Genomic DNA, 12,227 nt, shown 5'->3' with positions numbered 1-12,227 from the left:
CTGAAAAGGAATCTTACATAGTGATAGCGAAGATAACAAAATTCTCTTCGAATATTAAGAATATGGAGCATGCTAAGGATATTATTATCGATTTGAAATATATATGGGGAAGACATTCTTTGGACTGGAAAAATATTGCAGTTGCGCCATACACCCACGAATTTTCATGGCATAAAATTTGTCTTATGCCAGTATTGCAAATAGTAGGTAACGTACTATATTTTATGTTCGTCGTATAAGATTCCTTCTTTTTGAAGAGAATTGTCAAAGAGGATGACAAAACACCAATATTATCGAAGAGTGACGAGCACTTATTGCGTCATATTTTGTCACTTAAACAGATTTAAGCCCCTTTCTGTTCTGGCATGCAGCGAATGTATATTTCTAAAAGTTCATCAATAAATGTTAGATTGTTAGGTGAAGGTTGCCGAAATAATTCATTTTTAATGTAACAAATTATTTAAATATTTGATTTTATTCAAATGTGAAACAAGCCGATGAAAACAGCTTACAGACAGCTGAATTTTTTATGACGATGTTGATGGCTGCTTATTCCTCTTTTACTTTTTTTTCCATTGTATTGTGACAAAGCGTATTGTATAATGATATTCGGCCTGTATGCTACCTTAACCATGTAGCGTCCCATCCAGATTCTGGTATCTCCAAAGTTTTCATTAAGAAATATCCATTCCTCACTTCGATGGTTCTATTCTAAACTTTGTCAATAAACTCCACGGCCACAATGATTTGTCATCTGCTACTGACTGCCTTAGAACGCCCAAGTTTTAAGCCAAGTTTTCTTCTCTGTGATAAAAATAAGAATGAAAATTTCTAAATGCCGTTCCTTTGTTGATGAATATTGTATCGTACAGAGTGTGATGTGTGTATACTGTATGTGTATATATATATGTGTGTGTGTGTGTATACATACATACATATATATATATATATATATATATATATATATATATATATATATATATATATATATATATATCACACTGTACGATACAGTATTCATCAACAAGGGAACGTCATCTTGAAATTTCCATTCTTATTTTTATCAGAGAGAAGAAAACACTCACACACACGCGCACACACACACACACACACACACACACAACAAACATATATATATATATATATATATATATATATATATATATATATATATATATATATATATTATATATATATATATACATACATATATATATTATATATATATATGTATATATATAGCATTTTTATATCATTTGTAAAGGTGGTCATAAGTTCACCAGTACTGACTTGCGAGGCCTTTTGTGAAGGCAAAACATCAGGTAGGCACATAAATAGCAGCAGCTTCCGACTGGAGAAAATAGTCTTTCCTCGTAGTGGGGTAGGTAATGTGTTCTTGCAACGCGGTTGACACAAGTTCAAATCCTGCATGAGGGGTGAAGTTCAATTCTTTCATTTAATTGTCAGTTACAGCATAAATAATCGTTTTATTCTGATGCTGTACATCAGTTGCCGTTTTAAATAAATTATGTTGATTTGTATCTTTGCCTTTGAAATTGTTGAAAAGTTACCCCAAAGGATTTTTTATTCTTTAAGATAATTGGCAAAAGCTTATTCGGAATTGATCCTATAGCTAACGAAGATAATACTATTTTGTACTGATTTATTTTTACGAACTGTGGAACTGATAGGTTCGAGAACGTATACAACGCATGAATGACTCCTTCATCAACCTGAAACGTTTGAAGAAGTTAAGTATATCTTAGTTTAACCAGACCACTGAGCTGATTAACAGCTCTCCTAGGGCTGGCCCGAAGGATTAGATTCATTTTACGTGGCTAGGAACCAACTGGTTACCTAGCAACGGGACCTACAGCTTATTGTGGAATCCGAACCACATTATGACGAGAAATGAATTTCTATCACCAGAAATAAATTCCTTTAATTCTTCATTGGCCGCTCGGAGAGTCGAACGCTGGGCCAACAGCGTGCTAGCCGAGAGCTCTACCCACCCCTCCAATGAAGAACAAAAGTTTGAAGAAATCATTTATGCAATTCTTGGAAGGATTTCAGATATCAAATCAATAAAGAAATGCGTGAAAGATATCCTTCTTTCTTGAATATCCTACTTACAGCTGACAGGTAACATGATTCTTTCTACGTCATCAGAGCAGGGTACATGTGTAACGGGAATATCAGTTGCGCCATATGATCCTGTTATATAAAATGCAATGTGCATCCGTAGACAGGTATTTATTCATTTTCGGAGTTCATTGCCCTTAGACCATCGCTCGAACCTACTTTTTTTTACCGTCATTTGTGACGGTTGGGCTCTAGCAGTACAGTGGAGCGGACCAGGTGCTACACTAATCCGTCCATTGGTTAACCACGTGTTTCATGCTGAAGTACAGTTGAGAAAAAAAAGCAGCTGCGGTTATCAATACACACATGGACAATTAGTTAGATTAGAGTGCTCAATGCAATGACTAGTAACCCGGTGAAAGAAGTTCAAGCATTAAAAGCTACATGAACATTATGCAGTAAAGGACACATGTCTACAGGCCATAAATGAAAAGGCAGCTGTATTAAAAAGTTCTCTCAGGATAAATGGTTACCATTAGTTGACTGTTTAACTGGAAATTATCCAGCGTTAATCCTAAGTTTTGTAGTGGTTCAGCAGCCTTTTTCTAATTCATAATGAATAACGTTCCCCAAGTTAGAACTTGAACATCATAATGCAAACTTCCAAGACAACGCAAAATGTTCATTATTAAAAATCAGATAAGTCCCCGCCAGTTATGGCATTAATGGAACAGCTGATCAGTATAGAAACTTTGCGCTGTAAGAATAGCCAGATGATGCAATTGCAAGTTGAGTTCTTTTCAGATTCGCCAATAAGTATCTTGAACTGTTTTGCCAGAGATGGCTCTCTCTCTCTCTCTCTCTCTCTCTCTCTCTCTCTCTCTCTCTCTCTCTCTCTCTCTCTCTCTCTCTCTCCTACATACACACACAGGCTCATGTACACGCACCCACGCACAGCAAATGGTAAGCTCTGCCCAGTCTTGTTTGTACTGTCCAAAAATGACTAACAATTATCTCCAGTCATCCGAAACATCATCCGCCAGTTCATAAAGCATTGCCCTCGTTCTCACGTCCGATACCTTTGTCCCCGTAGGGGGTTAGTGCCGTCAGTGCACCTCATGCGGTGCACTGTAGGCATTACTTAAGGTTCTTTGCAGCGTGCCTTCGGCCGTAGTTGCACCCCCTTTACATTCCTTTTACTGTACCTCAGTTCATATTCTCTTTCTTCCATCTTTCCCACACTCTCCTAACACTTGATTCATAGTGCAACTGCGAGGTTTTCCTTCTGTTATACCTTTCAAACCTTTATATTGTCAATTCCCGTTTCGGCGCTGAATGACCTCATAAGGTATCAGCGCTTGGCCTTTGGCTTAAATTCGACATTCTATTTCGATACCTTTGCCTCATTGTAGCTTCATCCTTGAGGGGGGAGGAGTTGCTTAGTTGTAGAACGTACAACAGCCATTTGTTTTTTTCGCTCACGTTTGTGGAAAAGAAGGAAACAAAAAAAGTTAAAATACTGAATTTCATCCACCAAATTGCAAATTGCAGATTAGTCTGTTATCAGGTAGTTAGGAACACCTTAAGAAAAAATGACAATAACCTTGTCATCTCATAACAGAGATTTATTCAAGAGCACTGAATTAAGGAGAGCCAGTGACCATCGCACATGTAATGTTGATATCAGTGAAACGATATATGTATGTCAGCATTTGTAAACACATTTAGCGTATTCCTTTTTGTATACATTTCTGTATAATTTCTTAAAGCCGCCTTTACTTATGTGAATTAAATTTGTTACATTATCAGTCGTAATGAAATAAAGAAAACAGCATTATAAAAAAAACTTTTATTAATTGTGGCAGTGACAAAATTACTCTGTTGAAAGTGTTTCAGATTCCTTTTCTTATGGACCTAGTTCTTATAGTGACATTTGAACTGTAGCGAAGCTTTGTATTTCCTTAAATGTACCAAAATCAACACAACGGGTTACAAGGTATTTAAACAGGCTTAGATAAAACTGCATTCTTACTACTAAGGTATTAATTAAGCAATTCAACATTCTCCCTTTTTTATAATACAACATATGTTTATATAACATATCAGTATTGGACCTAGGAAGTAAAATGATTACGAAACTCTAGAAAGAAATGCAATGTTCTCTCAAGGTGGAGAATGTGTTTGATCGTTAGAGTCAAATTCGGAAAGGATGAATAAATGTAACAGAGGCTTATTAGTATCAAGACATTTAAAACTGACGTTTGAATTTGTTATCTGCTGTTGTTCATTTAGATCAAAAACTAGCAAAATAAACACTAAAATTCTAACAATTTTAAATGGCATGTTATTTTCGTAAGTTTACTCACATGTGTGTGTGTGTGTGTGTATACTTATAACAATACATATATATATATATATATATAGCTTACATACGTACATGTACCTAATGCATATATTGGTTATTGTGTGAGATACATATTTTCAACACACAACCCACAGCGTTAAACCTAAGTTCATTTATAAATATCGAGCTTATCACTCATGGTCAGAAAAAATGTTAATGCTCATTATCCAGGCCACATTCATTTTGCACCGACTATCCCCTCCAGTGCAGCAGTTATTCCTCGAAGAGGCTGATAAAGAATACACTTGTTATAACACTCAAAGTTTACAAAATTCCGGTGTACCGTCTGCCTTTACCGTAAGCGAACTGGGGTGCTCTTATTTCCTTCCTCTGCACTGTAATTTTCTTCCTCCTTAGTAAACTTATTAGTGAAGAATAGCTTAAACTCTAATTTCTAAACAGCGGCCGTGAAGAGACACTATTAACTAAGGAATCGTAGATTTGTCGGAATATTTAATAATTAAATACAAGTATAAAAGTAAAAAAGGCCCGGAAAGTATAGTTTCTTAACACAATATATAAATATGACAAATCACCCGTGGCTCTTCAGTCCCACCAACCCTTCCAGTTAAGATTTAAAATCCCTCCCCCTACATCTTCTTGTTCTTCATACTCATCTTCCGCATAATCATCACCTTCATCTGTCTCCTCAGTACTCCCTTCTTCTTCCTCACCAACTATAGGCTTTGATCTTATCTGTAATGGTATTGAAGCTGAGCCAATTTCAGAAGATCTAGAATTATTGTCATCAGGGTTTCGGGTTGAGTCACGGTGGCCATCTCTCTGATGACTGTCTTTGGCGTGTTTTGCACTAGCAGTGTGGGCAGTAGCAGAAGAATCACTACTACTCTCAAGGCTGTCTTCTTCGATTTTGGGTCGATCAGGAGAGGTATGATTTTTTGATGATCTCGCGTTGCGTTCTTGCTGGAATTCAACAGTTGCCTCGATTTCTCTCATTATGTCATCGAGGATAGATACCAGCTTTTCATTCTCCCTGATGCGATTCCGGTCCTCTTCGGTCAAAGTCTGTTTGACTGGGTTTCTTGAGTTAGCTTCAACTGCTGCTTCTGAGGAGGGTCTTGATTGCTCATTTCGTTCCATGCTGGGACCATTATTATCTCTCTCAGGATGATAGTGGGTTTCGTAAGTTCTTCCCCTATTGTAAAATCCATAGTCTGCCCTCCAAGTCCTACTTGAATCTTCCGAAGAAGATTTTGTTCTGTGACTCGTACCTTCTTCGCGCCCTGAATGAGGGGAAGATGATTGAGCAGCAGAGGATGTTGTAGGGGAGGTATCGACGGCCGCATATTCAGCAATATAAGTTACATCTGGTACTGAGCCATATTCATAATCAGGAATGTCTGTGAAAAAGGTATCGGTAACATTGGGCATGTGGTCGTAATACCCATCAGTTGTGTCATAACCATAATCCTCATAAGATGTTGAAGTTGTTTCATGTTCACTGTTTCTGGACAGCTTTGCACTGGATGCTGGTGAGTGTGGAATTTCAGGAGGTGCTATACCTTGCGAAGGAGTTGACTGAGAGAGGTCCAATTGTTTGCTCTGACTTGGCTGAAACAGTCTTCCCGCTCCATAGATCTTGTTGTCGACTTCTTCTGTAAGGATCTCTTGTAGGCGTGTCTTATAGTGGCCTTTTGTTGGGTCGGATTCTGCTTCTACAGCTCCTGCTAAATCGTATGGGTCTGGCCTGCAAAATTAAGTGAAAACACTATGATATATAAAATACAGTACATAACCACAAACTCTTCATAATGCATTCATTGCTTATTATGATGCTTACTAGTGGTTGCCTTTAACTGGTAAAAAAAAACTTACTCAAAGCTAATCATTTATACTCATCTCGTCAGGCCATCATAGAGAACAATCTGCTGTATTGGTCTTAGTGGACTAAAAGATATTATCAGATCAGCAAGATGAAAAAAAAGAGATGGAATTTTACATATCTTGAAAGAAATATTTTGTGTATATTTTAACATTTTTACTCTTCATGGTTCTCGTTTATTCTCCCACTTTATGCAAGGAGGGCAAGAAGGAAAAAGGCATTACAGTAAAACTTAATTGTAAAGTATCTATTACTCTATATTTAGCATATTATGGTCAATCACCAAATGGTTACATATATCAGTAAACTTACAATTTGTCTCTACTGAAAACTTTCTCTTGGAGTTTCTGGATGTCATGCTTAACGTCTGCCATCATTAGAAGAAGGAAATCAAAGGATCCTGGCTCTCCTTTATCACCTTCTGGGCCAGCTGGTCCTCTGAATCCCCTTGGGCCAGCCTTCCCTGGGGCTCCTGGTGGTCCCTTGGGGGAGAAAAAAGGAATTGTTCTTATTTTTTCGTTTAAGTACCAAGAATATGTACTCAGCAAATTATATGCTTGTATGAGGACGCTTGACGATATTTCTAGGAATCTCTCTTGTGCTCTCTCCTTGGTTGGTTTGTTATTTGGACTGGTGTTCAGCCAGCATGAGCCTTTGCCCAAAGTCTGCCCTTAACAGTGGTGCAATGTAACAGGGAATAAGAAGCCTGTTGTGAACCTCTGGACTCTACAAAAACAGACATGACTACCTCTTTCTCACTCTTTCTTATTTTACGAAGAGTGGCATATCTGCAGAGTGCAGCAACTAAAGGCCAATTTCTATTCTCCCTGTGCTCTCCAAAGTTGCTAAAAACTTATTTTTAAGCCACTTTACAAGTATATGGAGTCCAAAGGACTGTTGGCTGATCGTCAGTATGTATATAGGAAGCATTTAGGTACCTGTAATGCTCTTTTAGATTTGACATGCAATTTGCAAGAGAACGTTGATAAAGGGTTTGTGTGTAGAGTGATTCAGATAGGTTTTAGTGCCGCTTACAATTTAGTAAATCATAAGGCACGTACATATAACTTCAAAATCTTGGAGTGGGTGGATATGTTTTAGGATTACCTCATGATTTCCCTATGGGTAGGTAGCAGCGAGTTCCACAGGGCAGTGTTCTTGGTCCACTATTATTTTTACAGTGTTCTTGGTCCGCTATTAGTCCATCAGCCAGCGTCCGATTTTTGGCTCATTGGTGTCAAACGAGGGGAGAATGCTCATAGTGTTTTATGGGTAAGTATATATGTCTAGTGTTAGAAAACATGTGATAGCATTGCAGTAGTTGTAGCTTTGTGTTATCTCCCATTTATTGTAAACATTCAGATGAATTTTGAAGGTCTCTCGGAAAACACTTTTTTGACTATGGAGAGGAAAATTTTTAATGCAGATTTCTGAAATTTTACCAGACTATACATACATATTAGGTCAATTACCACTGTAAATATTATTAGTGTACGTGTAATATAAGGTCAGATTTTGATACATCAAAGTAGAGAAAATGGAGAATTTTTAAATGTCAAGTTAATTATGTTTTGCTCCATGACCATACAATTCAACAATTCAAAGATTTAATGGTTTAGGATACTGCCCACAAGTCTAGGGAACACACTGATATATAATAACTTGCTGTGGGTTCTATGTTTCTGTGTATAACCAAGCTAAAACACAAATAAGCAAAATGCATCCTAGACGAACTGTCCCATCCGACACCAATGACATTCTCTAATTACTTACACCTAACATATATATATATATATATATATATAAAATATATATTTTTTTCTTTTTTCTTTTTCAGGTATAGTGGTACCTGTGGATATGTAAGAGGCCTGGAATGTCCATCAACATGGAGATATCACAGAAACCAGGTAAGAAACTGTGCATCATACACCAGACAGTATCCGACGGAGATGAACATTTAATTAGTCCTCAAAGCCATGATTCCTGGTTAACCTTACTTGAAGCTGCCAAAGTCAGGAATCAGATCCCCATTCTAGACATTACAAACACTCTTCAAGACAAAGAAGTTCCAATTGTGTTCTATCATTGAAAATGTAGAAGCATTTTCACCCTGAAAAGAGACTTAAGAGACTGAAAAGGAAAGTAGGTGAATGTAGTAGTGAAGTATCTAGTAGTAGTGAGGGTCCTCAAAAAAAGTCTTCCAGAAAATCAATATCTGAATCAAGAGTTTATGCTCCAATCTATATATTCTGTAGTAAGGTCAAATACAAAAAACATTCCCATACACGTGAAACACTTACGCTAGCGCCACAACTGAGAGTAGATCAAACACTAAGAGAGAGTGCCATTAGAAAGGGAGATGGAAGGATGATAGCGCTAACAAGTAGAGACATTGTTGCAGCTGAGGCACACTATCACAAGTCATGCTATAGGAATTACAATAGAAACAAAGAGGACACCAATGAGAATGAAGAAGAGGAAGTGACTACGGGTATCGGTAAAGAATTTAAAATGTATCAAAAGGTTGAAGAACAAGCTTACAAAGAACTTTTCAGAAACATCAGAGCTGACATTATTCCCAACAAAAGGATTATGTCAGTCGCCTCCTTAACCACAAAATTTTAATCATTAATGCTGACTGGTGGAGTTAATCTTCTGAAGGAATCAACAAAGAAGAATGTGCACAGAAGACTGAAATCCGAGCTTGGAGGTGAGGTTGAAATAATATCTGACGACAAAGGAAAGTTGTTGATGGTTCCATTCTGCGTATCAGTAAAAGATGTTGTCCTGGAAAATCAATCTATACATAGGGAACTCGAGCTTTGGAAGGCCAAGTCTACAGATGTCAATAAGATCATAGATCAGACTTCATCACTTATCTGACAGGCCATCAAGAAGGACATGGTTTCCACCTCATGGCCATATCATCCATCTGATATAGCTACTCACATTACCATGCCTAATGAGTTACAGCGATTTCTGGTCGGACTCCTCACTGGAAATCCAGCTAGTACTACAAATACATCCCAAAGGACTGATATTCTTGTCAAGTCATTTAGCCAGGACATGATATACGCTGTGACCCATGTGCAGTATAAGCCACCAAAACATTTTCTGCTTCCATACGCAGTAAAAACGCTCACTGGAAACACCGAGATCATTCGGATATTGAATAAATTTGGACGTGGGGTGTCTTATGACCATCTGGAAGAAATGATACCGCAATGTGTCTCCAGAAGTTAGCTATGAGCTTCAACAAGAGCGCTGTTCTACCAATCCATCAAGCCCTGTGTCTTTACAAATCTTGCATGGGATAACACAGACACTGGAGGAGACACTCACTGGAAAAGGTACGTCCCATCGAGTCAACAGTATAGCAATCCAGCCTAAGGTCTATGTGCCTCATCTACCCATACCTGAACTTCCAAGCATTGACAAACAGAAACAAAGATCAGTTAAGATTGATTGCGAGGAGCTGCACGTGTAGGTCCACAACTTCTACCAACCAGCGAGAGACACATCCAAGAAGCACAAGAGTCCAGCTGGTCATAAGACACCCCACGTCCAAACTTATTCAGTATCTGAATGATCTCGGTGTTTCCGGTGAGCGTTTTTACTGCATATGGAAGCAGGAAATGTTTTGGTGGCTTATACTGCTCATGGGTCACAGTGTATATCATGTCCTGGCTAAATGATTCGACAAGAATATCAGTCCTTTGGGATGTATTTGTAGTACTAGTTGGATTTCCAGTGAGGAGTCCGACCAGAAATCACTGTAACTCATTTGGCATGGTAATGTGAATAGCTATATCAGATGGATGATATGGCCATGGTGTGGAAACCTTGTCCTTCTTGATGGCCTGTCAGATAAGTGATGAAGTCTGATCTATGATCTTAATGACATCTGTAGACTTGGCCTTCCAAAGCTCGAGTTCCCTATGTATAGACAACATCTTTTACTGATACGCAGAATGGAACCATCAACAACTTTCCTTTGTCGTCAGATATTATTTCAACCTCACCTCCAAGCTCGGATTTCAGTCTTCTGTGCACATTCTTCTTTGTTGATTCCTTCAGAAGATTAACTCCACCAGTCAGCATTAATGATTAAAATTTTGTGGTTAAGGAGGCGACTGACATAATCCTTTGTTGGGAATAATGTCAGCTCTGATGTTTCTGAAAAGTTCTTTGTAAGTTTGTTCTTCAACCTTTGATACATTTTAAATTCTTTACCGATACCCATAGTCACTTCCTCTTCTTCATTCTCATTGGTGTCCTCTTTGTTTCTATTGTAATCCCTATAGCATGACTTGTGATAGTGTGCCTCAGCTGCAACAATGTCTCTACTTGTTAGTGCTATCATCCTTCCATCTCCCTTTCTAATGGCACTCTCTCTTAGTGTTTGATCTACTCTCAGTTGTGGCGCTAGCGTAAGTGTTTCACGTGTATGGGAATGTTTTTTTGTATTTGACCTTACTACAGAATATATAGATTGGAGCATAAACTCTTGATTCAGATATTGATTTTCTGGAAGACTTTTTTTGAGGACCCTCACTACTACTAGATACTTCACTACTACATTCACCTACTTTCCTTTTCAGAGTCTCTAAGTCTCTTTTCAGGGTGAAAATGCTTCTACATTTTCAATGATAGAACACAATTGGAACTTCTTTGTCTTGAAGAGTTTTTGCAATGTCTAGAATGGGGATCTGATTCCTGACTTTGGCAGCTTCAAGTAAGGTTAACCAGGAATCATGGCTTTGAGGACTAATTAAATGTTCATCTCCGTCGGATACTGTCTGGTGTATGATGCACAGTTTCTTAGCTGGTTTCTGTGTTGTCTCCATCCTGATGGACATTCCAGGTCTCTTACATATCCACAGGTACCACTATACCTGAAAAAGAAATATATATACGAGTATATATATATATATATATATATATATATATATATATATATATATATGCCATTCTTCAGGTAGCCTAGATACTTTTATTTGATAAAAAAAAAGTGTTAGGTGTAAGTAATTAGAGAATTTCATTGGTGTCGGATGGGATCGTTCGTCTAGGATGCATTTTGCTTATTTGTGTTTTAGCTTGGTTATACACAGAAACATGGAACCCACAGCAAGTTGTTATATATTATTGTGTTCCCCAGACATGTGGGCAGTATCCTAAACCATTAAATCTCTGAATTATTGGATTGTATGGTCATGGAGCAAAACATAATTAACTTGACACTAAAAAATTCTCCATTTTCTCTACTTTGATGTAACAAAATCTGACCTTATATTACAAGTACGTTAATAATATTTACAGTGGTAATTGACCTAATATGTGTGTATAGTCTGGTAGAATTTCAGAAATCTGCATTAAAAATTTTCCTCTCCATAGTCAAAAAAGTGTTTTCCCAGAGACCTTCAAAATTCATCTGAATGTTTACAATAAATGGGAGATAACACATATAAAGCTACAACTGCCACAATGCTATCACATGTTTCTAACACTAGACATATATACCTACACAAAAAACACTATGAGCATTCTCCCGTTTGATACCGACAAACCCCCCTGGCTGATGGACTATATTATTTTTCGTGTAAACAAGTGACGTGGTTGTTGGCCTGGAAAACAAGATTGTTCAGTATGCCAATGATGCAACACTTGTGGATATAGTAAAGTCTTCACTAATGAGAAGTGGAGCTGCCCTTAGTCTCAATCGTGACATGGAGCGGATAGTGAATGGTGTAGTCAGCTGGATATGAAGCTGAACTCCAGTAAAACGAAAACACTATTGATTAATAGATCTCGTACTGATGTTCTACCCTTTCCTCCCCTTCAGGTGGATGGGACTTTGCTTAATGAGTCAGAAGCTTCAATTATACATGGTGTAACTTT

General features: G+C 37.7%; 1 protein-coding gene across 1 annotated transcript in view; it reads right to left on the bottom strand.

Annotated features, from left to right (window-relative positions):
• Positions 1-3,916: 3,916 nt before the first annotated feature.
• Positions 3,917-12,227, bottom strand: part of LOC136837001 (uncharacterized) — a 97,831-nt gene continuing 89,520 nt past the window's right edge. Inside the window, exons 10-11 of the mRNA XM_067101530.1 lie at positions 6,642-6,811; positions 3,917-6,194 (exon numbers count right to left, since the gene is read on the bottom strand). Of these exons, the coding sequence (XP_066957631.1) occupies positions 6,706-6,811 (106 nt within the window). The 3' untranslated portion in view covers positions 3,917-6,194; positions 6,642-6,705. The remainder of the gene's footprint in view (positions 6,195-6,641; positions 6,812-12,227) is intronic.

Source organism: Macrobrachium rosenbergii, chromosome 57 (assembly GCF_040412425.1).
Source record: "Macrobrachium rosenbergii isolate ZJJX-2024 chromosome 57, ASM4041242v1, whole genome shotgun sequence".
In the NCBI taxonomy this organism is placed as follows: Eukaryota; Metazoa; Arthropoda; class Malacostraca; order Decapoda; family Palaemonidae; genus Macrobrachium; species Macrobrachium rosenbergii.
The sequence above is the reverse complement of the archived record's forward strand: the minus strand, read 5'-3'. Positions and strand labels throughout refer to the sequence as shown.